Here is a 21,459-nt window from a genome sequence, read left to right as displayed (position 1 = left end):
GTCCTGTCCAGCACACCCGCCCGCGCATCTGTCTGCCCCCGGAAGCAGCCGTGTCCCAGCCCACACTGCGTCCGCATCCGGACATCCGAGGGCAGCAGCTGGAGGCTTGCCCTGGGTCTCTGGCCCCTCAGACCACAGGAAGGACTCCCTACCCCGAGGGACGCTGGGCAGCTGATCCAGGGGGGACGGAGGCTTCCAGAAGGAACTTACAAATAAGGGGGAAGTACTGGTGGCTGTGTGAGGTAGGACAGCTTAGAGGCCTAGGGACATTGGGGTGCTTCTGCCAGAGTCCACTGCAGTCCACAGCCCTGCTGCGAGCCTGCTGGCCCTGCGAGTGGGGCACGTCCCCCAGAGAGGCGCCCCGGGGGGCCACAGCCCAGGTCCCGGGAGGGCCAGGGGAGTTGGAGGGCCCCTACATTCCAGCCTATCCTGCCTCGGGCTGCAGCCCCCCGAGTTCGGCCCGGTGTGCTGGCTGTGCCGGTCCCCAGGTTCACCCCATAGGGACGGCTCGAGTCGGGGTTCAGGGCGCTCGCATTAGGAAGGGGAGAAGTTACAGGGACGCCCCAGGCTTTAGATTGATGTTTACACGGTCACTGTGGGTCCCTGGGACTCTGCCGCCAGAACGTCGAGGGAGGCGGTGGCCCGGTGCCCTGGTCTTCGGGTCAGCGTGGGGCCTCCTTCCTCTGTTCAGCCCGGGCCTGCGCGTGCCGCACCCCCGCCCAGCGCGCCGCTGCCGTGGCCACCGCGTCGATCTGCGCGTAGCGAGAGGCGCCGGTCCCTGAAAAGCACACGGAGCGTCCGGCCTCCTGGCCAGGCCCCCGGGGCTCCCGCTGCCTCCACTTCCCCCTTTGGACCCCAAAGCCCATCTCAAACCCCCATCAGGCGCCCCGGCCCCCGGGCCCACCTCGGACCCCTGCCCGGGCCTCCCGCAGCTCCAGGCCCGTGTAGAGCAGCTGCGGTCTGGCGGCGGGGCTGGCCGGAATGTTCGCGTAGGTGGGGCCTCCTGCAGGAAGACGGCTGTGAGGGGGCGGCTGTGAGAGGGTGCCCGGCAGCCTCCCCTCCCACCCCGCCCAGCGCCCTTTTGCTGTCTCCTCCAGACAGCAGCTTGGAGCGACTCCAGAACCTACCCAGTTGCGCCTTAGGGGGCCCCGGGGGTGCGGCCGCTGCTCCCTAGACCAAAAAGGACACGTGTCAGTCTCCCCCATTCCCACTTGCCTGCACCTTCTGATGTCAGGGGCTGCACCCTGTCTCCCCCCCTGCCGTGCCTGATACCCTCTGTGGCCAGCTCCAGCCACAGCCCCCACGACTGGGATCCCTGAGTCTGGGCCCTGTGCACTGTCTGGGGGCCTAGGGCAGGGCAGAGCTGACCTCTGCCTGCTCCGCACCCCCAGGGTGAGGTGCTGGGGCCAAAGTGGCAGGCGGCCAGACAGCCCCTGTGGCAGAGCACCCCACGGCTCAGTGTGGCTGAGCCCCAGCTGAGGTTCCCGCAGAGGGAGGTGGCAGGGGAGGCCCAGCAAGCCCAGTGTCCCTGGGTGCGGGGGCACCTCCCACCTACAGGAGAGGAAACTGAGGCTCAGGGGGGACTTCCTTGGTTCTGTCCAGCTCGGCCAGCCCTGGCCCATTCCCTGACCTCGGGGTTTGAGGGACCTGCACCCCACAGCGGACAGGGCAGGTGGGCTCCTGGGAGCAGCAACTAAGTCAGGACCCCCAAACCCCACCTTGATGGGACCCAGAACACACTGGCATGCAGGCCAGCGTCCACTCACCCACATGGGCCCCGGATGGGCCAGAAGCACCTCAGCTGTCACACACAGCTCACACACTGCCCATGTGCAGGCAGGCAGGTGCACATAAGCATGACCATGTACATGCATGCATCTCAGGTACACACTACTCACCTCATACAGTACATTCGTGTGTACATGCATGCACATCCACAGAAATCCACTAATACATGCATACAAACCATGCATGTATAAGTATGCAACACCCTGCATGCATACACAGATTACAAAAGCATAAAAGTACGTGCATATACACAGATCACACATGCACACACATCAGACAGGCATACACCCATGTACAAGCAGAGATCACACATGCATACAACACCTCATGACACAAGTCTTGTCAGACATACATGGAATACCCACATACATGCGCATAGTAACCCATGTACATGCAGACTACACATGCATCATGCAAGCATACAAAACCCACATACATGCAGAGATCACAGCACTTTCCTATGTCCAGATTAGTGTATACACATGCCACATAAGCATAACATCCAGTATTACACATATTAGTGTCCATATATGATACATAACATGGGTAATACATGTGCACATGTGCTCCCAGTCACGGCTTACAGCACAGGATTGTGTCACGTACTGGTTCATGTGCTGTCCATGCATGCCATGCTCAAGTGCACACACCATGGCATGCTCACATGACCTGCATGCTCACAAGCTGTGTTCCATGCCACAGTGAATGTACTACAGGGCACAGCCATGTGCACATGCCACAGCACACATGCACGTGCAGTGCAGAGCCCAGGCCAGTTTCAGATGGTCGCAGGCCCCTGAGCCCCAGCCGGAGGCAGGGCTGGCCGAACGCAGAAGGATGAGCCATAAGAAAGAAGGTTTTATTTCCAGTGAGGGACGGGGTGTCACAGCAGCTGGGGTCAGGTGGAAGGTGAAGGCCAAGTGCCACTGTTCCAAGGTCATGGCCCGACCAGCCGGGCCTGGTGGTTCTCAGGACACCCCCAGCGTGGAGCCTCCACCCAGAGGGTGGGTGAGCGCTGCTTTGGTTTCCCCCGCCCCCACTCAGCCTGGACGGGGGTACGGGCAGCCGGCCGAGACAAGGAGCCCCAGCTCTGCGCCCCGGCTCTGCTCCGTGGCTGCCCTCAGGCCTGGGCCCTCCAGGTCCAGGGCAAAGCTGGCACGGGGGAGCCAGGGGTGGGGCTCCAGTCACACCCCTGAGCCTCAGTCTCCACCCTGCCCTGGTCCTGGCCTCCATGCACACAGCAGGGCCAGCTCACATCCATGGTGACAGCGCAGCAAGAGCAGGGGTGACAGGGACAGCTGGCTGTCCCCTGGGAGGTGCCGGGGCAGAGGAGGCCTCCCAGCCGTGGGCTCTCCCACAGCAGACCCCCAGCCTGCCTGCCCAGCCAACCACCCACATGATGTCCCCCCATCACGGCAGCCCCCCAGGGTCATGTCCCCTGAGCTGCGGGCACCAGCTTCATGGACCAGCACCTGGCACCCGTGGCTGGGCACTGCCCCCTCCGTGGTCCTGGGGGTCGACCCAGGCCCAGTGGTCAGGGAGGGGGGTTTACCTTAAGGCCTCCGCACACAGCACAGGTGGAAAAGAGTGCTGGGGGGGGCCCGGCTTGGTGGCCCCCCCCCTCCCACGGCTCGCCCGGGGCTGGGCCAGACGGGGCGGCCGGCAGCACTTCCGTGGTCTGTCCCCGGCGTCTGGCGCCCAGCCAGCCAGGGGGACATCCTGAGTCCCGGGCCACGCTGTCCCCGTCGGGGCCTCCCTGCCCGGCCCGGCTCTGATCCCCGGAGGCCGGGTGCAGGCTGCGTGGTGTGTCGTAGTGAGGCCGCAGCCCGCTGGGCACCTGGTACTCGGCGGTGGCGGGCGGGCAGGCGCACAGGCTGTGCTCGGGCGGGAGGCTGAGCTGGGAGCCCTGCTCCCCCGCCCCGCACCACACGTCCAGGCTGCTGCCCGCACACGACGAGAAGCTGCCCGAGCAGGACGAGTGGCTGCCCGTGGCAATGCCGCTGTCCGAGGAGCCCTGGCGGCCGACCTCCTGCAGTGGCCGCGGCCGCAGCGGCTGGGGGGGTGGCCGGGAGGTGCCTGGTGCGGCCTCCCCGGGGCCCGGGCCACCCTCCTGCGAGGTGCTGGCGGAGGCCGACTCCGGCCACGCGGCAAGCCGGCTGCCGGCGCTGACATCCGAGTGGCTGGCCTCTGAAGATGAGCTGGACATGCTGCGGTCATCCCCTGAGACAGAGGGACATGGTGTCACCACCCTGCCTCCCTCACGCCCCACCCCTGCACCCGGCCATGCTCACAGACCCCCCCCCCCCCCCGCTTCGCCCACCTGCGCTGCCAGGCCTGCCCGCGTGCGAGAGGAGACTCAGCCGCTTCTCCAGGCGCAGGGCCTCCTGGGCCACCCGGTCCGGCGCGGCCCCAGGGACTCCAGGGCCAGGATCTGCAGAGGAGGAAGTGAGTCGAGGGCCCACCCACACCAGGTTGGCCCTCCCCTGCTCACATCCTGCCTGCCACACACCCCCACGGGCCCTGCATTGTCCCCGTTGACCCCACACACGTGCCCCTCACCTCCCCACCTGGGGCTGAGAGGGGGGGTGCAGAGAAGGTCCCAGCGGCTCAGGCCAGGAGCCCCTGTGAGGACAACCCTCAGGAGTCTGACCGTCACCTGGGCCAGCCGGGGCCATGGCCCACACCGACGGCTGCAATGCACCGAGGAGCCAGCAGGGGGCGTTGCAGCACCCAGCAAAAGCCTGTGGTGCCCAGGGGTGCCGGATTGGAGCAGCTGCAGCAGGGTCTGGGACCTGAGCGAGACTGCGGGCCTGGACCACCCTCCCCGTACTGAGCATGGCAGACCCTGCAGCGCCTTGGCCACTCTGGGCACCCCTGGACCCCCACCCCGGCGGGGCCGCACACACCTGGGAGCAGCGGCCGCAGCCCGAAGGGGCCCCTGCTGGGCGAGACCCCGCGCACGATGCAGTCGAACAGGAAGCTGATCTGCTCGCCCTCAGCCGCCGACAGGAAGAACACGCCGGCCCCTGGGGACACGGACCAGCGCGCCCTGAGCCCCCCGCCCCGCTGCTCTGCAGGTGCCCTGGCCACGCCCACGCGGCAGGGGAGGGGCGCCCATCTTGCTGGGGTAGACTGACACCCTCGAAAATATGTCCTCACCGGGGTTGATGGTTGGGCTTTCGGGGGGCTGCTGACGTGACTGGGGGCTGCCTGGCACCCAGTGACGCTCTAAATCCGAGGAACCCCCTGTGGCCCCTCCATGGGAGCACTGGGTGGGGAGTCAGGGTCTGCAGTTGGGGTGCAGGGCCCACCCTGCAGTGAAGGTGAGGCAGACTTGGGTCTGGTGGGAGGGAGGCAGGGTCTAGTGGGAGGTGGGGGGGTCTCAGGAGAGGAGGTGGGGTCGGGAGAGGCGGGGTCTCAGGAGAGGATAAGAGTCTAGGGGAGAGGCGGGGTCTATGGGGGAGCAGGGGTCTCAGGAGGGGAGTGAGGTGTAGGGGGGAGGTGGGAAGGTCTCAGGAGCGGAGGTGGGGCCTATGGGGGAGGCGGGCCTATGGAGAGGGAGGGGCCTCAGGAGGAAAGGCGGGGTCTGGGGCAGGCGGGGTCCCAGGGAGAGTGGGGTCTCAGGGGTCTGCTTGGTTTCAGGAGGGCACTGGGTTCCAGTCAAAGGAAGGGACAGGGCAGGGGTGAGTTGGTCCTGGGCACTGGCCGTTGTCAGCACCCCAGATTCCCGAGGCGGGTGGGAGCCGCGCGCAGATCTCCCCTGCCTTCCCCAAACCCGGGGTCAGCTGCCAGCACAGCCCCTGCAATGTCCCCAAACGGCTTAGAGATGAGAAAACAGGGCAGGAGGGTCAGGAAGTGGCCTCGAGTCCAGACACCGGGTGCAGCTGTGGCGCAGCCAGCAGGCGTGACGCAGCGTCGGCCGGAAGGCCCCAGACGCAGTCAGACAGCGAGGTGGGGCGCAGGGCGTCCTGGCCAGCCTGCCCGGCCCTCCCGCCCTGTCGGCGCCCTGGGCCGCGGCACAGAGCCAGCCCCTAATCCCGGCCTGGGGCAGCTGGCCGCCGCGGGCACGGCCAGTCCCCGCTATAAACAACACATGACAAACAGGCAGCGCCAGGGCAAGCGCGGGGCATCTCCGAGCCGCATTCCCGCACCGGGGACCCTGATGGTGACCTTCTGCCCAGCATCTCCGAGTGGGGGCTCCTCACCTCGATGCCGGCCCCCCGTCCTCCCAGGCCGCTCCCCACTGCCTGACCCTGGGGTGCGCCCGGGAACCCATGGCCTGCCCACACCAGCCTATTCATGGCTCTGCAGGACCAGGAGCCCACGCCGCCGCTGGGCCAACCCCACGTGAGCGCCCGGCTCCTCCCTGCCCACCCCCCCATACTTACAGTACCCACACCTGGTCCCGCCCTCGAAGATGAAGCCGCCGGGCACCGCGCCGTAACGCCGCAGGTCCGACAGCCGCCACTGGCCCCCCACGACGGGCGGCACGTCCCGCGCCAGGGCCAGCGTGTCGTTGCACAGATGCAGCGTGGCCGCGCCGCTCTCCAGCTTGGTGCCCGGCGCCACCGTCACCGGGAATCTGTGCACTGGGGAGGGCGCAGCGGTCAGGGCGGCGGGCGCCGGGGCGCCCCTCCGCTTGGCTCCCTGCACCCCGCCGTACTCACCCTCGCCGAGCGCGTAGCGGATGCGGGCGTCCCAGGCGCACATGGCCTCGCGGCTGTCGAAGCCCAGCATGACAGCCTGCGGCAGGCACACGATGGCCAGCGTGTGGGCCAGGCCCTCGAACGCCAGCCCCGGCTCCAGGCCGCAGATGGCTTCCAGCGTGACGCTGCTGCGCTCCCGCAGGCCCTTGGCACGATCCGAGCGGTCCTTGTACGCGAGCAGCTGCAGGCAATCTGCGGAACACAGGGCTCAGGCGCGCGCACGCACGAACGCCCCGACGCACGCACACTGCCCCGCACGCACACCACTCTGATGCACCCATGCACACCCTGATGCATGCACGGGCATACTGGACACATGCACGCACGGATGCCCCGACGCACTCACGCACACCCTCACGCATGCACGCACACTGCCTCGCGCACGCACACTGCCCTGACGCACGCGTGCACGCCCGATGCACACACGGGCACACCAGACACATGCATGCGCGCACGCACGCACACACGTATGCACACATACAGTCACACACACTGTCTCGACATGCATGCCCAAAGCACGCACTCCTGGACACACACCCCAACACGCATGCCCCCATGCCCTCCCGGCATACACACTCCATGAAGTCGCACCCCAGCGCACATGCACGCACCCCTCGGCCCTGAGCAGCTGCCAAGCCCCAGATGAAGGCACCCATGGCCCGAGCCCTGAGCACCCCAGCCTGCAGCAGGGGAGGCTCTCGGGGTCCCACTGCCCGGCCCACACTGCCTCTCTCGAAGCTCCCCACCCGCTCGCCTCCCACCCCAGCTCCCACAGTCGGGGGGACGCTTGTTCCCGCTGCCCTGCTCGGGCGCCGGCCTCAGGGCTCCCACTGGAAACTGGCTCATTCACCCGTGGGGCAAGCACGAAGCCTGCGTGGGACAGACGGGGACATTGCGGGGGTCCCACACAGGCCCCCCAGCACACATCCAGGGCAAGCCTGGCGCTGAGGCACAGGGTCAGCCTTAGGCTGTGCCTCCTGGGGTGTCACAGGTGAGGTGCTGCTGTCCGCCTGGCCAGCGCCGGTGTCCCCAGAACCCCTGCTTGGCACACAGCTCCTTGGGCCCCCCGGCACCCCCACTGCTCCACAAGGAGCCCACGAGCCCTTCCTGTGGGACCTCGATGTGTCACTGCCGAGAGCCGGGCACCCCTGAACCCCAAGGGCCTCTGCTCAGCCTCTGTGGAAATGGGGGTCCCCGGACGGCACCCTGCTCCTCAGGGGGTGAGGCCTGGTTCCTGCTCTGCCCACCAGCCCATGACGTCAGGTCACGGGCCTCAGAGCAGCTCTACCCACTGTGTGCCCCGACAGTGACCACCCCCTCCCCATGCACGGGCACCCCACAGACACACGCTTGCTCAACACGCACAGTGTGAACCGGCACCCCTGCCCCCACCACAAGCCCTCATGGGTGGGTGATGTGAGGGCAGATTGAGCATGCTCCCCCCGCACCATAAATGCCTTGCTACCTACCCCCCCAGAAACACTCTCCCTGCCCGTTGCATGGCCTGCAGGGGCACCTGGATGCTAGTCAGGCCTGAACCACAGGGAACAGCATTGTGCCAGCGGGAACAGAGCATGAGTGGGGCTGCTGAGGGCACAGGCCTCGAGGGCCGGGCTCCCGCCGTGTGTGGGGGTCTGAGGTCCCAGCAGTAGAGAGAGGCTTCAGAATAAGCTCTGCAGTGGGGAGCAGGCACTGCCTAAGTCCGGGCACCCCAGGGCCTACAGGGAGAGTGTGAGGGTCAGGGGGCCCTGCTGTCCCAAGTGGCTTGTCACTCTAGACGCATGACCATGGAGCGAAAGTTGGGGCGTGGGAAGGTGCTTGGAGCTGGCTGGGAAAAGGGGCCCAACCAGAGGGAGGGGCGGCAGCCACAGCCCAGACACGCTGGAGCCACAGCTGGGCACCCAGTGGCCCCTAGAAGCACCAGGACCCTTGAGTGGGGCTTAGAGTGGCCTTGGGCACCAGCCTCCAGGGGCTCTGGCCAGAGATACCCTTGGCGGGTACTAGGCAGGAGGCCGGTTCCGGAGCCCACTTGTCGCCAGGTCAGGCCTGGGAGCCCTACAGATTAATCTGGGAGAGAGAGCACCAAATCCTACACGGGGGCTGTGGTGATGGAGGGCTGGGTGGGCCCATCACCACCAGCCGAGCCACTGCAGGGGCTATTGGGCTGAGTTGGGGGGCTTCTGCTCCCCAGAGCTCCCTGCCCATAGCCACCCGGGACTTGGGGTTCCAGCTGGTGGATCAGGGGCTGGAGTGATAGCACAGCCCGGGTAGGGCATTTGCCTTGCAAGCGGCCGACCCGGGTTCAAATCCCAGCATCCCATATGGTCCCCTGAGCACCGCCAGGGATGATTCCTGAGTGCATGAGCCAGGAGTGATCCCTGTGCATTGCTGGGTGTGGCCCAAAAAAAGCAAAAAAAACAAAAAACAAAAAAAAACCAGCTGGTGGATCACACAGCTGACGAGATCCCACCGGAGTTTGGTCACTCCTGCCCCTGTCAGCCCAGGCGCACCTCCATTCCCCAGCCCCCAGCGTGTCCCCCCACCCCTCAGACTCTCTGGCCCCCCAGACTAGCATGGAGAGCCCAGGCCATCTGAGGGGCAGCCCCCCTTTCTTTTCTTTTCGGCTTTTTGGGTGATGCTCAGGGGTTACTCCTGGCTCTGTGCTCAGAAATCACTCCTGGTGTTATACTTGGGGACCATATGGGGTGCCGGGGGTGGAACCCAGGCCAGCCACCCGCAATGCTATCACTGGCCCCCCCTCTTTTCTTGGGCACCCTCTTTCTGGGAGAGCATCCAACGTCTTAGGTCCTTGGGTCCCCAAGGTTATGGCTATGCCCCCACCCAAGTCCTGGGGAGTAGCTGGACTGGGCGCCAGAGGTGGGGATCAGCTGGGAAGCTGAGTGGGCACAGCCCTAGCTGGGGGGCTGGTGACAGGGCTCCTGCCCACATCTGCTGGTGGGAGTCCCCAGCCATGTCCCTTCTGTGCTCTGCCAGCACCGGCGCCCACAGGCCCTCTCGGATGGTGTGGGGAGGCCACTCTGCAGGAGGCCCGCAGTGCCAGCCCCTGCCCTTCCCCCAGCATTCACCCCAGCTCCCAGGGATGGAGGGGAGCCTGGGGCGCAGGCAGGAAGGGAATGGATGCAGACCTCCGTCGGGCAGCCGGGCGGGAGCAGCAGAGCCAGCGGCTGGAGCAGAATGAGGTGCCCCTGCGCCTGCCGCCAGCCCCAGCCCAGCTTCCCACACAGCCCCCAGGGCGCAGGGCGGGCTCCAGACACCTGTCTCCCCAACAGCTGCAGATCCTCCAACTGTGCCCCAACTGTGTCCGGCCGAAGTGACCCCTCCCCCGCCGTCCCCGCCGTGACGGGGCGCAAAGTCCGCAGGGTCCCGAACGAGACCTGCACCGGGAGCCCTGGGCCCCAGGCACCCCGTGCCACGCCCACAGGCGCCTGTTCTTGGGCTTGGGGGCTCCCATGAGGGAAAGGTGAGGGGGGCATGCTCGTGCCGGACCCCGGGGTCGGCGCTCGGGCCAGGAGCCGCGGCCCACTCTCCCCCTCCCTGCCCCTGTCCCTGTCGCTGTCGCTCTCCGGTTACAGCCCGCGCCCCAGCGGCACCGCCGGCTATTTCGGGCGAGCTGGCCGCGCTCCGGCGCCCGAAGTCGTTCCTGCACGGGCTGCGCCCCCGGCTGCATCCACGCCCCGCGCCCCCCACCCGCGCCTCGCGCCCCGGCCCCGAACCCCGCGCCCCGGATCCCGCGCCCCGCGCCTCGCGCCCCGGACCCCGTGCCCCGCGCCCCGCGCCGCTCACCTGCCACGGGCGACGGCTTGCGCAGCACCAGCCACCTACTCTTCCACTGCCGGACAAGGGGGGAGTGAGCGGCCGCGCCCCGCCCGCGCCCCCCGCCGCCCGCGCCCCCGCGCCCACCTTCTTGCCGTCCCGCAGCTTGACCTGGCCCTCCACCAGCGCCGCCTCGGTCATCTTCTGTCATGGTGCCCGGCGCCGCCGCCCCGCGGCCGCCCAGCCCAGGGTCACTTTCAAAGCGCGTCGGCGGCCGGGGCTGGGCCAGCAGAGGGCGGGCCCGGCGGGGGCGGGGCGCGCGGGGTCTCCCCGACGACGGGGTGGGACGCGGGGCGGCGCCAGGACGCCCAGGACCCCGCTCCGCAGCACCGCAGGGGGCGCGGGGGCGCGTGCTGGCCGAACAGTCCCAGCTGCCCTGGGTCTCTGCCCTGCCCCGCCCCCACCCGAAGATGGTGCCAACCTGGACCGGCCCCGGCCCGGAGCCTTTGCGTAGACACCTCCAGGAGTGCCCCCCTAGCCAGGACCCCGTGAGTCGGGCCGGCCCTCCCCGACACTGACCTCCCGCTCAGAGGGCCCGGCCATATAGACCTGCCACCTGGGAGGGCAGTGAGGGCAGGGAGACAGCCCCCCACCAACGCTGGTCCAGGCGCCGCTTCCCAGACCGGAAACTGACCTCAGCCCCCGGGCTGCAGCGACCAGGCTGTTCCGGGGTTGGTGCGGGGCGGGAGGGGGGATGGCGAGGCGAGACGAGGGGCCCTCCCTGCCCACAGTGCCCAGAGAACAGGCGCGAAGTGGTGACAAGCTCATTCCGATGTCTCAGGCCGTCTGGCCGCAAGGTCAGCGCCCAGCGCGCACTGCCCGCCCCCGCGTCACCTGTGCCACCAGCCGCCCGCGCGGAGCCGTGCCAGGCCTCCCGGCCCCATTCATGCTCCCGGCTCGGCGGGGCCAGGACCAGCCTGGGGCAGCGCTGGGTGCTGGACACGGCCACATCCGCTGCCTGGCACGCGTCCGGCGCTCCCCGCAGGCAGGGGCCCGCCCGCCGCATTCCTCAGAGCTGGCCCTTGCCCAGCGCCAGCCCCCGCCCCCCCACCCCAACCGCGGCTGCACCTGCTCCCAAGGGCGCCGCCCGCCTCCGCCTCCGCGCTGCTGGCTGGCCGAGGCGCCTGAAGCCCGGCCCCCAAGGGGGGAGTGGTGGCAACTGCCGGACAGAGGGCTCTGGCCTCTGCCACGAGAACAAGGCGCGGGAAGGGATCCCTGCCCACTCGGCTCCGCCAGCCGCCTGGACAGGCGGAGAGCACCCCGCAGGATGCAAGCAGGGCAGCCCTGTGGGGCAGGAAAGGCTGGGGCTGAAGGCGAGCAATGTGCCAAAGGATGCCAGGCCTGACCGGAGGAGCCAGGCCTGCAGGCTGAGCACCATCCACGGGCCACACGGCCAGGGGTGCTGCGGGCCAGCCGGGCTCGGCCTCCACACACAGAGGGAGGCGGGGCCTCAGCAAACCCTTTTATTGCTGTGTGGCTGGGGCAGAAATGGGGGAATCTCAGGCAGGATTCGCAGGACGCTTGGGGGGCCGGATCCGGTCATTGATCCAACCCACGTAGTTGGTGACGCGAGTGTAGACACCAGGCTTGTTGAGGCGTCCACAGCCTTCCCCCCAGCTGATAATGCCATACAGGAAGGACACCCCATTCTTCTCACAGGCCAGGGGCCCACCCGAGTCCCCCTGCGGAGAGTGCTGGTCAGTGCTCATAGTGGGTGGACATGGCTCCTCTGTCCCCTGGCCACCTAAGGTGCCTCAGACGGGCCTGCCTGAGCGGGGCAGGTGACAGATCATTACAAGCGAGGGAGCTGTCCCGGGTCAGGCAGGATTGTCCCCCACCCAGCACTGTCCTTGGGTGGGGTGGGATTGTCCCTGCCCCTGGGACTCACTGGCACCCTAAGGCCTGAAGCTGGTCCCCAGCTCTGCTCCCGGGACCAGCCCCACATCCCGGAACATGCCCTCCTGTCCCCTAAAGCCCGCCTCACCACCTGGCAAACTCCTAATGCCCCTTCCTCCAGGAAGGTACCCAGGCTTCTCCCAGGGCCCATCTCTGCCCAGGACCCCACCAGGAAGGGCCTCACTGTCCCTGTGGGGCCCGCAAGGAGCTGTGGCCGAGACGCACCTGGCAGGCGTCCGCCTTGCAGTCGAAGTAGCCGGCACACAGCATATTGGGGCTGATGTCCGCACCGTACACCTCGGGGCTGCTGCACTTGTGGTCAGCCACCAGGGGCACCAGCGCCTCCCGGAGGGAGCTGGAGTAGCCGCTCACATCTGCCAGAGACTGGCATTCAGCGGGCACCACCCAACTGGGGGACGAGGGGGCACAGCCCTGGATATGAAGGGGCACAGCCCAGCGCTGGGCATGAGGGGGGTCACAGCCCTGAGCAAAAGATGGCACAGCTCTGGCCACCAAGATGTGCACATGCCAGCCCTGGCACAAAGGCAAGTGGGGGCCCAGCCCAGCGTGCACGAGGCCCCACTCACTTTCGTCCTGGTGACCCCAGCCTGCTATCTGGCACCGGTGTCCCGCAGGGAAGGGGCTGTCCAGCTCGGGCAGGCAGATGGGCTGGACGAACTGGGAGCGCACGGCACAGCGGGTCCCATTCTTCCGCAGCCGGATCAGAACTGCGGCGGGGGTGGAGGGCAGCAGGGCAGCAAGGCGGCCGGTGAGGGTGGGCGAGCAGGACAGCCCGGCTGTCCTCCCCCGCCTCCCTCCTGGCCGCCCCGCCGGGCCGCACCTAGGTCGTGGTCACTGGGGTTGAACACGGAGTACAGGGGGTACGGGATGTACTTCTCCACGGCGAACGTCTGCGTCACGTCCGTGGTGCGGTTGAAGAAGTGCTGCCCCAGCACCACCGAGATGCTGTCCCTGGGGGGGCTGGGGATAGCTGCGTCTCAGCCCCGCGGCCCGCCCCGCCCTGCGCCGCCCACCGAGCCCCTCCTGGAGGGCCTGCTCCGACCGCAGCAGGTGGGAGAGACGGGACGGGGGTGGTCTCTGAACCCGCCGATCGTGGGCTGTGCGATTCCCCAAACCCGGCGCCTTTCCCGGCTCCGCACGAGGGCCCCGCGACCCCTGGCGGCCAGCTGACCGCCTGCGAAGCCCGAGGCGGGGCCTGCGCGGGACACGCCCATAGCCTCTGCCGCGCATGTGCGGCCCCGCCCCGCCCTCCGGAGCGCGAGAGCAGCCCTTGCCCGCGGGTGCGTCCCGGCGCCTCCACCTGGGCGGGTGGGGTCCGTGGGAGTGGGTGGGGGTCCGTAGGGGTGATGGGGACCGTGGGGAGGATGGGATCTGTGGGGATGGGTGGGCTCCGTGGGGTAGGTGGGCTCCGTGGGGGTAGGTGGGGTTCCGTGGGGAGGATGGGGTCCGTGGGGTGGGTGGGGCCCGTGGGGTGGGGAGGGGTCCGTGGGGGGGCTGTGGGGAGGCTGGGGGCCGTGAGGAGGCGGGGGGGCCCTCTCGCCTGCTGGAGAAGCAGTGGGCGGCCGAGAGCACCCAGCAGGTGTGCACCAGGCTCCCTGCGCAGAAGCTGTCCCCGATGTAGACTGCGGCCAGCCAGGGGTGGGAGCCGGGCAGCGCGGACGAGCCTCCGATGATGCGTGGCCGGAGGAAGCTCCGCTTCTTGTGCCTCTTGCCGCAGGTCTGGCGGGGCGCGGTGGGCGCCGCGGCCCCCAGACTCATCAGGACCTGCGTCGGGAGCTGGTTTCTGGCCAGGGATTCTGGGAGCAGAGGCCACCGCGTCACAGCTGGCTGCCGTGGACGCGGGTGGTCCGCGCGGGCTCCTCCCCCCAGTCACGCCTGCTGGCCTCAGTTTCCCCGCTCGCACCGCAGGCCGCCAGGCGGCAGTACTCCCACGAGAGGGCGCTGTCCTTCACCACGTAGCACCACGGCCGTTCATCCAGGTCCGGGTTCCTGGGGCGCAGGGCACGGGTGGGCGTGGGCGGGGGGCTCCCGCGGCCCGGGGAGGGCGAGGCGCGCGGGGCGGGCGCTCACCGGCAGTAGGCGTGCGGACCCAGGCCCAGCAGCGCGGCGGCGCCCACCGAGTCCACGTGCAGCTCCTGGTACAGCAGGTCCGAGTTCCAGGCCAGGCAGCTGAGGCCCGAGGCGGCGGTGCCCGCCACGCCGCGGTAGTCGGTGCCGTTGCCCCGGAAGCAGCGCTGGGCGGGCTCTGCGGGCGCCGCAGGGTCAGCGGGGGTCAGCGGGGTCAGCGCCCCGAGCCCGCCGCCCGCCGCGGGCTCCACTCACCGATGTTGCAGAGCCGCCCGGCGCGGCCCGGGGGACAGGCGCAGACGGTCGCCCCGGTGGCCAGGATCAGGTGGCAGGTGCCCCCGTTCAGGCAGGGGCTGTCCGGGCACTCTGGGTGGGGGCGGAGGCCGGGAGGTGGGAGCGCCGGCAGGCGGCGGGGCGGGGCGGGGGCGAGGCGGGCGGGCGCGTGGGGGGCGCGTACCTCCGTGCTCCGTGTCGCGGCAGAGGGCCCGGCCCCCCGCGCACTCGCACTGCTCCACGTGGCCCCCCTGCGCGCGGGCCCAGCGCTCCCCGTCGTCCAGGTACTCGTGGCGCGAGTCGTCGAAGCACTTGTCTGCAGGGAGCACGGTGAGCCCCGCGCGCCGCGGCCCGCCCGCCCGCCCGCGGCCGCCCGCCCGCCCGCGGCCGCCCGCACTCACCCGTGCCGCAGTCCCAGCCCGTGAAGGCTGCGGGGCAGGCGCAGCGGTAGGACCCCGCGCCCGGGCTGGAGGAGCAGGAGCCTCCGTTGAGGCAGGGGCTGGAGGCGCAGGGGTCGGGGGCTGCTGAGGCGGGCGGAGGGGCCGGGGTCTGAGGGCCCGCCCGTCTGCCCCGTGGCTCCCGGCCTAGCCCCTCTGCCCCGCTCCCCCGGTGATTCGGACTCGGGGCGCCCCCTCCGGAGCCCGGCTGCCGGCATCGGCCCCTCACCCGCAGGGCCTAGCGCGGCCACCAGGGGGCGCCATGTCCCCGGCCCTGGCCCAGCCCCCGCGCTCCTTGGCTCCGGGCCAACCTTCCCTCACCTCCCCGCTCTTCTCCCTCCTTGGCCCCATGGGGCTCGACCGCGGCAGCCCCAGCACCCACCTGGCCCCTCCTGGGGCGCGGGGGGCTGTGCGCAGTAGCCCCAGCTGCGGTCACGGTCGTAGTTGTGGGTGGTGGCACACCTGAGGGAGCGGTGGCCTTAGTGCGGGGCGGCCCGGGCTGGCCCTCACGGCCATCTCTCGGCCACTCGTGCATGCACTCGCCACTTGCCCCACTCACGCCCCACCCCTGCTCGCTCATCATCAGAGCCTGGCGCGGGCGCAGGGCGGTGCGGGGGCCTGAGGGGGGCTGCACCGCTGCTGCCTAGGTGGGACCCGCCCCCGGACCCACCACTTCCTGTGGGCACTGCCCTCGGATGTGCAGGAATGGAACATGCGGCCACCGTAGCGGAAGGGGAACCGGCAGAGCTGCCCATCCTCTGTGAGCACTGCTGGGGGAGGTGGCGGGGTCAGGGGCCTGCACGCAGCACCTCCTGACCCCCATCCTGCACCCACTCACCCAGCATCCCCCTTCCTAAAACCCACCCTTCCAGGTACTGCCCGCTGCCTCCAGGAAGCACTCCAGACGAACCTGTACTCCCAGGGCTGCTGCTTGAGGGAGCCACTCTGGTCAGGGGGCCGTGCTCCCCATCATGGGGTCCCTCTGCCTCTGCAGTGCTGGTGGCTGGAGCCTTGGGGTTCACAGAGGTCACAGGGGTCCCTGGCGTCCCAGTGGTCACTGTGCTGTTGGGTCCCGGCGCCTCAGTCTGGTTCTAGGAGCCGAGAGTGCTGAGGATTCATCTCAGTGTGGCCTCTGAGGTCACACTGGGGTCCTTGGGTCTGGGGGCAGGCACAGGGCCCTGGCCCCTCCCCCTCCCAGCAGGGCTGAGTCAGTGAATCCTGGTGTCCACCGCGGGGGTGAGAGCAGTGTGGGCCACCCAGCCCACCCCAGACACTGTTTGGGACCCCAGGAGGCGTGGCCAGGGCCAGCCTGCGCTGCCTGACTTGCCTCTGAAGGCCAACTCGGGCCTCACTTCCTCTACCTAAACCCTGGAGGCACTGCCCCTTGCCCCAGCTGCCCTGGCCGCCCGCACCCGGGGGGTTCCCAGTGCTTACCCCGCTGGCCGGGGGCTGGGCCCTCAGAGGGGGCAGCGACAGCAGCAGCAGCGAGAGCAAGAGCAGCGGGCAGGGGCCGGACACCCAGGCCCGGCGCCCCATGGCTCCTCCTGAGTGGACGTGAGGGCCAGCAGGAGGCCGAGCTGAGGCCAGCAGCCGAGGTCAGGGCCTCCTGGAAATCATTAACCCGCTTCTTCTGCCCGGCCCCCCTGTGGCTCAACACGAGCCCCTCCCTGGGGCCCAGCTGCCCCTTCTGGGGTCAGCTGTGTTGTTTGGAACTAACTGGCTTCTGTTCTCGGCCAGAAGCCTCCTCCAGGACGGCCTCCAGCATAGCACTGCAGGTCAGGGCCGGCACCAGCCTACCGCTGGGCCCTGCAGGCTGACCTGTGTCTTGTGAACTACGTGGACCCTTGGGGCAGGGCCTGTCCTTGCAATACCAAAGTGCTGGCGGTTACATGGTGACCCAGGATGGGGACCCTCCCCTGCCCACAACACTCCAGGACCCTGGGGTGGAGGAATGAGCATCCCAGAATGAGCCTGGGGTAGGGGGTCCCTTACGGAGAAGAGGGAGGAGAGCTGAGAGGTGGACGGTACAGGAGTGGTGCCACCCTTTCTCCGAAATGCCTCTCCCTCCAGGAAGCCTTCTTGGCCTGGACTGTGCAGGGCTGGGCTTCTGCACATCCTAGACGATGTCTGTCCCGGACTGTCCTCACCCACGGCACAGAGGTCTGCCCGGGGCCGGCCTGCTCCGTGTGCGTGCTCACTGAGCTCTGGGGTCAGGAGTGGCCCCTGCAGGCAGCCAGGGACGTGCTGACCCCTGGGTGCTGACTAGGGAAACCCCTTCTGCAATTTCTGAGCAGCCACAGGGCGCAGCAGCTGTACAGCAGGGAAGTGACAGCAGGGAGGGTGTGAGGGCAGGGAGAGTATGGGGGGGGGCAGGGCAGGGCAGCTTTCCGCTGTGTCTGGGTAACCTCTGACAGAGCTGCTGTGATCAGAGCCCCCGTACCGAGACCACAGCCCGCTCTCCTGTTTCACACGTGTCCAGCCTGAACCCCATCGGCGCTGCTAGGGAGGTCCCTGCCCCACAGACCAGCCGGTGGACTCCCTTGAGGCGGTGGCGGGAGTGGAACCCAGAGGTGCCCACTGGGCCTCAGAAACCCAGGCAGGGGCTGCTATGGCCAGACCACCCGCCAGACCACATGCCTAACCCAGACAGAGAAGCCCCCTAAGTAGGAGGAGGCCCTGCCCCCATGCAGAAGGCCCCACCCCGCAGGGAGAGCGGCCCCTGGCCTGGGTGCCAAGTCCCTGTGTCCCCGTGCCCACTCACCGAGTTACGGACACAGCCTGAGACCCAGCGGAAACCCAGCCCCAGAGCGAGCAGACGCTGGGGGGTCCTCAAAGAGGCTTTATTGGGGGAAGCTGGATGTGGGCCCCCTGGGCCAGCCCATCCTCTCCCTGAGAGCTGCAGGGCAGTGCTCGCCGGCAGGGGACAGGGCTCCCTGGAGGGCGGGCGGCCTCAGACGAAGGTGGCGTGGTGGGGGCTGGCCTTGGCCTTGGCGGCGCCACCTGGGCTGGTGCTCAGGGCAGGGAGGTCTGATGGGGGCGTCCTGCTGGTGAGTGGCTTCGAGGGGCCCGTGTGCAGCCCAGGCCGGGGGCCTGAGCCGACGACACCCGAGTCTCTGCTGCGGGCCCTGCCTCCTGCGGGGAGGAGAGACGCTGTTAGGGGGCGCTGGCCAGGGGCTGCCCGGGCCGCCCACCTCCCCACCCTTACACCAGCCCACTCCACAAATATAGGAGGGCCTGAGGACCTGGGAGGGAGAGCGGGGTGCAGGGGCTGCGCGTAGGGGGCCTCTCGCGGCCCCAGGCGCCCTGCAGGGCTCCATGGGGTGGGGAAGTAAGTGCAGGGGTGGCGCCGAGTCTCCTGGGCGTCTGTGGAAAGCAGCGGTGCCCCTCTGAGGGGTGCCATACCCCGTCCTCAGGCCTGCGTCTCCTGGGGGGGGGGAGCCCCTTGCTCTCGCAGGGTCTCAGCAGGGAGTGCCAGTGTGGCGTGTGCCTCAGGGAGTCACAGTGGGGGCCGCACCCTTGGGTCCTCCGTCTCCTGTACCCCCACACCTCCCAGTGACTTCTGGAGCCACCGGGACCTGTGGGCAGGGGCGAGGCACCCCACAGCACCTTCCCTGGCACCGAGACCCTGGCCGCGGCACTGTCACCCCTCCCCTCGACTATGCCCGTGGGGCGGGTGGGGGGGCCCCTCCTGAGCACAGCTGGGGAGCTGTGGGACTGGCAGCAGCCGCTCCCGAGCCCTGGGGAGGCCCCCGGCCCGACCACAGACAGGGCTCCGGGGAGGAGGGGGCGGCCGGCCTTCACTCCGGATTTGGCGCGTGCCCTGCCACCAGCTGACCCACTCTGTGTGTGTCCAAAGCATTCAGGATTCGGGGGCCGCAGGAAGACAGGCCTCTGCGTCCCCTCGGGCAGCTCTGCAGCCGAGTGGGGGGTCAGCACTGTGCCTGTCCCAGCATGGCTGGCTGCCTCCGGCCCCCAGACCCCAACACAGGCCGTGATGTCATGACCTGCTTGTTCCTGGGCCCAGTCAGGTGCCCTGGCCCTGCCGCCCGCCAATACCCTGGGACAAGGGACCCGCTGTCCCAGCCAGGCTGTGTGGACCCTCTCGGGCCTTTCTGCCACCACAGGTGACCCCTGCTGGAGCTCCCAGGGGTCAGTGCCCCAACATCCTCCAGACACTGGGCTGTTCTCAGACCACCTCCTCCACGCAGGCTCCCCGGCTGCCCTCCCACAGCTGAGCTGCAGTGTGTGTGAGGAGTGAAAGGCCAGGACGCCAGGACCTGCCCCAGGCCCGCTCCAGTCCTCTCGAGGGGACCTGCCCCAGGCCCGCTCCAGTCCTCTCGAGGGGACCTGCCCCAGGCCCGCTCCAGTCCTCTCGAGGGGACCTGCCCCAGGCCCGCTCCAGTCCTCTCGAGGGGACCTGCCCCAGGCCCGCTCCAGTCCTCTCTCGAGGGGACCTGTCCCAGCCCCCGCTTCAGTCCTCTCGAGGGGACCTGTCCCAGCCCCGCTCCAGTCCTCTCCAGTCCTCTCTCGAGGGGACCTGTCCCAGCCCCCTCCCCCCTCCTCGAGGGGACCTGCCCCAGCCCCACTCCAGTCCTCTCGAGGGGACCTGTCGGCCTGGGGCTCCTCTCTTATCGCCACTCTTCTGGATTCCGGGTGTTCTGCAGCTTAGGTCCTAGTCTGGGGTCCCGGGGACGCCCTCGAGGCTCCCGCACCCCCAACAACTGTGAAGGGCATCACTCCTTATGCCCAAGCCTGCAGGCCCAGACAGGGTGCGCCCCACCCCTACGTGGCGCCCACCGTGCGCAGGGCCTTGCACTCTGACAACAGCACGGTCACCGGGACCCCAGGTGGGGATGTCCGGGCATGTGTCTGGGAACAGGGTCCCCTGGCCTCATAGAGGGGCTCAGCCTGGCCCTGGGACAGGCGCCTGGGCAGGGGCCCCCTCCCAAATCCACCAAGTCAAAAGCGTTCCCTGTGGCTGAGGGAGGATGAGTATGGCCATAGGAGGACAAGTATGAAGGGAGTGGGAGGGGGAGGGGGTACGAATGGCGAGGGCGAGGGAGCTCAGGTACCGGCGGGAGTGGGGAGGGGAGAGTAAATGGTTGTGAGAGGAAGCAGGAGTGGGAGTGGCAGTGGGTGTGAGGGAGGGAGTATACACGTGTGTGAAGGGTATGCAGCATGTGTCTGAGGGGGAGGGAGTGGAGGGGAAGTTAGTATGAGTGGGGGAAGAGTGCGAGGGAGTAGAGGGAGTGTGAGGGAGTGAGAGGAGGTGAGAGTGAGGAAATGTAGGAGGGAGTGTGAGTGTGAGAGGGACTGTGAGGGAGTGTGAGTGTGAGAGGGAGTGTGAGAGGGCGTGTGAGGGAGAGAGTGTGATAGGGAGTGTGCATTAGAGCGAACATGAGAGGACCTATGAGGGAGTGTGAGAGGGACTGTGAGGGACTGTGAGAGGGAGTGTGAGAGGGAGTGTGAGAGGGACTGTGAGAGGGAGTGAGTGTGAGAGGGAGTGTGAGAGGGCGTGTGAGGGAGAGTGTGATAGGGAGTGTGCATTAGAGCGAACATGAGAGGGAGTGTGAGAGGGAGTGTGAGAGGAGTGTGAGAGGGACTGTGAGAGGGAGTATGCAGGAGAGTGGGAGCTGAGTGGGAGGAGTGCTGAGGAGGCGTGCGGGGCTGCGGGAGTGGGGGAGTGTCTGAGGCTGTGACAGTGTGAGTGGGGCGGTGGTCAGCACTGCAGGCGGCTCCACACCCTGAGCCTCAGGCTCCCCTTGTTTCTGCCTCTGGGCCCTGAGGAACAGGCCTGGCGGTGGCCCCTCTCTCCCCACCGCCTCGTGGGGTGTCCCTGGGCAGGCGCCCAGAGGAGTGGCGGTGTGTGTGAGGAGCGCCCCTCACTGCCTGAGGAGCCCACTCTTCCGGTCACATTTCCTCTCGGTGCCGAGCCGAAGCCCGTCCTCAGAAGAAGAGCAGCTCAGTGCGGGGCCTGATGACGGGGCGTTTTTATTAGTGCCAGGACTCAGCCCCGGGCACAGTGGCTGCGGGGAATGGCATGCGTGCAGGTGCCCGGCACCCTGACCGTGACCCTGGGCCTCATTCACGAGCATCCTGCCCACCTGGTTCCCGTGAGACGGGTGTGGGCAGGCCTGACGTGGCCTCCGTGTGGGTGGGGAGCAGCCCCTGCCCAGCACTTGGGAGACAGGGTCACACCTGGGGGCTGGGGCGCCAGGGCAAGGCCCTGGCCATGGCACCAGTGGAGGCCGGGGCTGACCTTGGGCCGTGTCTCAGTAGGCTGGGGTCCTGCCCACTCTCCAACCCTAGTTTGGCTTTTCTGGGAGCTGCCGAGGCCCCACGGATCACCAGATGGTCATCAGGTGATGACCAACTCAGTTAAGTCAGGCTGGTGACCCTGTGAAGTCAAGGGGCCGCGCCAGCCCCGAGTCCCTGGG

The 21,459-nt window shown here is 68.5% G+C and overlaps 3 protein-coding genes across 5 annotated transcripts in view; all 3 read right to left on the bottom strand.

Moving 5' to 3' along the window:
- Nucleotides 1-40: 40 nt before the first annotated feature.
- On the bottom strand, nt 41-11,348 carry DOK7 (docking protein 7). Of its 2 annotated transcripts, XM_055140236.1 has the most exons (10): nt 10,416-10,946; nt 10,299-10,344; nt 6,456-6,686; nt 6,177-6,377; nt 4,695-4,814; nt 4,109-4,219; nt 3,341-4,008; nt 1,128-1,170; nt 905-1,003; nt 41-778 (listed from the first exon to the last, which is right to left on the bottom strand). In XM_055140236.1, exons 1-10 carry the CDS (start codon nt 10,467-10,469, stop codon nt 663-665), a joined length of 1,689 nt encoding a protein of 562 aa, XP_054996211.1. In that variant the 5' UTR covers nt 10,470-10,946; the 3' UTR covers nt 41-662. The 2 variants fall into 2 exon arrangements, with proteins under 2 accessions (XP_054996211.1, XP_054996210.1); XM_055140235.1 differs by lacking the exons at nt 41-778; nt 905-1,003; nt 1,128-1,170; nt 10,416-10,946 and adding an exon at nt 10,963-11,348 and having other exon boundaries at nt 2,640-4,008.
- A 314-nt stretch (nt 11,349-11,662) lies between these two features.
- On the bottom strand, nt 11,663-16,575 carry HGFAC (HGF activator). The gene is made up of 14 exons (XM_055140061.1): nt 16,457-16,575; nt 15,933-16,113; nt 15,693-15,789; nt 15,405-15,484; nt 14,987-15,106; nt 14,770-14,901; nt 14,568-14,678; nt 14,316-14,490; nt 14,149-14,234; nt 13,786-14,041; nt 13,066-13,205; nt 12,812-12,952; nt 12,450-12,598; nt 11,663-12,010 (listed from the first exon to the last, which is right to left on the bottom strand). Exons 1-14 carry the CDS (start codon nt 16,556-16,558, stop codon nt 11,828-11,830), a joined length of 1,953 nt encoding a protein of 650 aa, XP_054996036.1. The 5' UTR covers nt 16,559-16,575; the 3' UTR covers nt 11,663-11,827.
- Nucleotides 16,576-17,848: 1,273 nt separating this feature from the next.
- Nucleotides 17,849-21,459, bottom strand: part of RGS12 (regulator of G protein signaling 12) — a 42,062-nt gene continuing 38,451 nt past the window's right edge. For both annotated transcript variants that reach the window (XM_055140344.1, XM_055140345.1), the window contains exon 18: nt 17,849-18,154. In XM_055140344.1, the coding sequence (XP_054996319.1) occupies nt 17,973-18,154 (182 nt within the window). In that variant the 3' untranslated portion in view covers nt 17,849-17,972. The remainder of the gene's footprint in view (nt 18,155-21,459) is intronic.

The sequence above is a fragment of the Sorex araneus genome, chromosome 5, assembly GCF_027595985.1.
Source record: "Sorex araneus isolate mSorAra2 chromosome 5, mSorAra2.pri, whole genome shotgun sequence".
Taxonomy (NCBI): domain Eukaryota; kingdom Metazoa; phylum Chordata; class Mammalia; order Eulipotyphla; family Soricidae; genus Sorex; species Sorex araneus.
This window is presented reverse-complemented; position numbering and strand designations above follow the sequence as displayed.

What these genes read in the sequence shown, in the direction of transcription:
- DOK7 (XM_055140235.1), bottom strand. Translation starts at nt 11,334, where the DNA reads ATGCGGCGGGCGGGCCCCTGCCTGCGGGGAGCGCCGGACGCGTGCCAG. An exon ending in CCGCTACGCGCTCGGCGAGG is followed by an intron (nt 6,378 to 6,455) that starts GTGAGTACGGCG and finishes CGCCCTCCCCAG; the next exon opens with TGCACAGATTCCCGGTGACG. An exon ending in CGGGACCAGGTGTGGGTACT is followed by an intron (nt 4,815 to 6,176) that starts GTAAGTATGGGG and finishes CCGTGTCCCCAG; the next exon opens with GGGCCGGCGTGTTCTTCCTG.
- HGFAC (XM_055140061.1), bottom strand. Translation starts at nt 16,558, where the DNA reads ATGGGGCGCCGGGCCTGGGTGTCCGGCCCCTGCCCGCTGCTCTTGCTC. An exon ending in GCCCACTGCTTCTCCAGCAG is followed by an intron (nt 13,206 to 13,785) that starts GCGAGAGGGCCC and finishes AGCTATCCCCAG; the next exon opens with CCCCCCCAGGGACAGCATCT. An exon ending in CTGGGGTCACCAGGACGAAA is followed by an intron (nt 12,599 to 12,811) that starts GTGAGTGGGGCC and finishes AGTCTCTGGCAG; the next exon opens with ATGTGAGCGGCTACTCCAGC.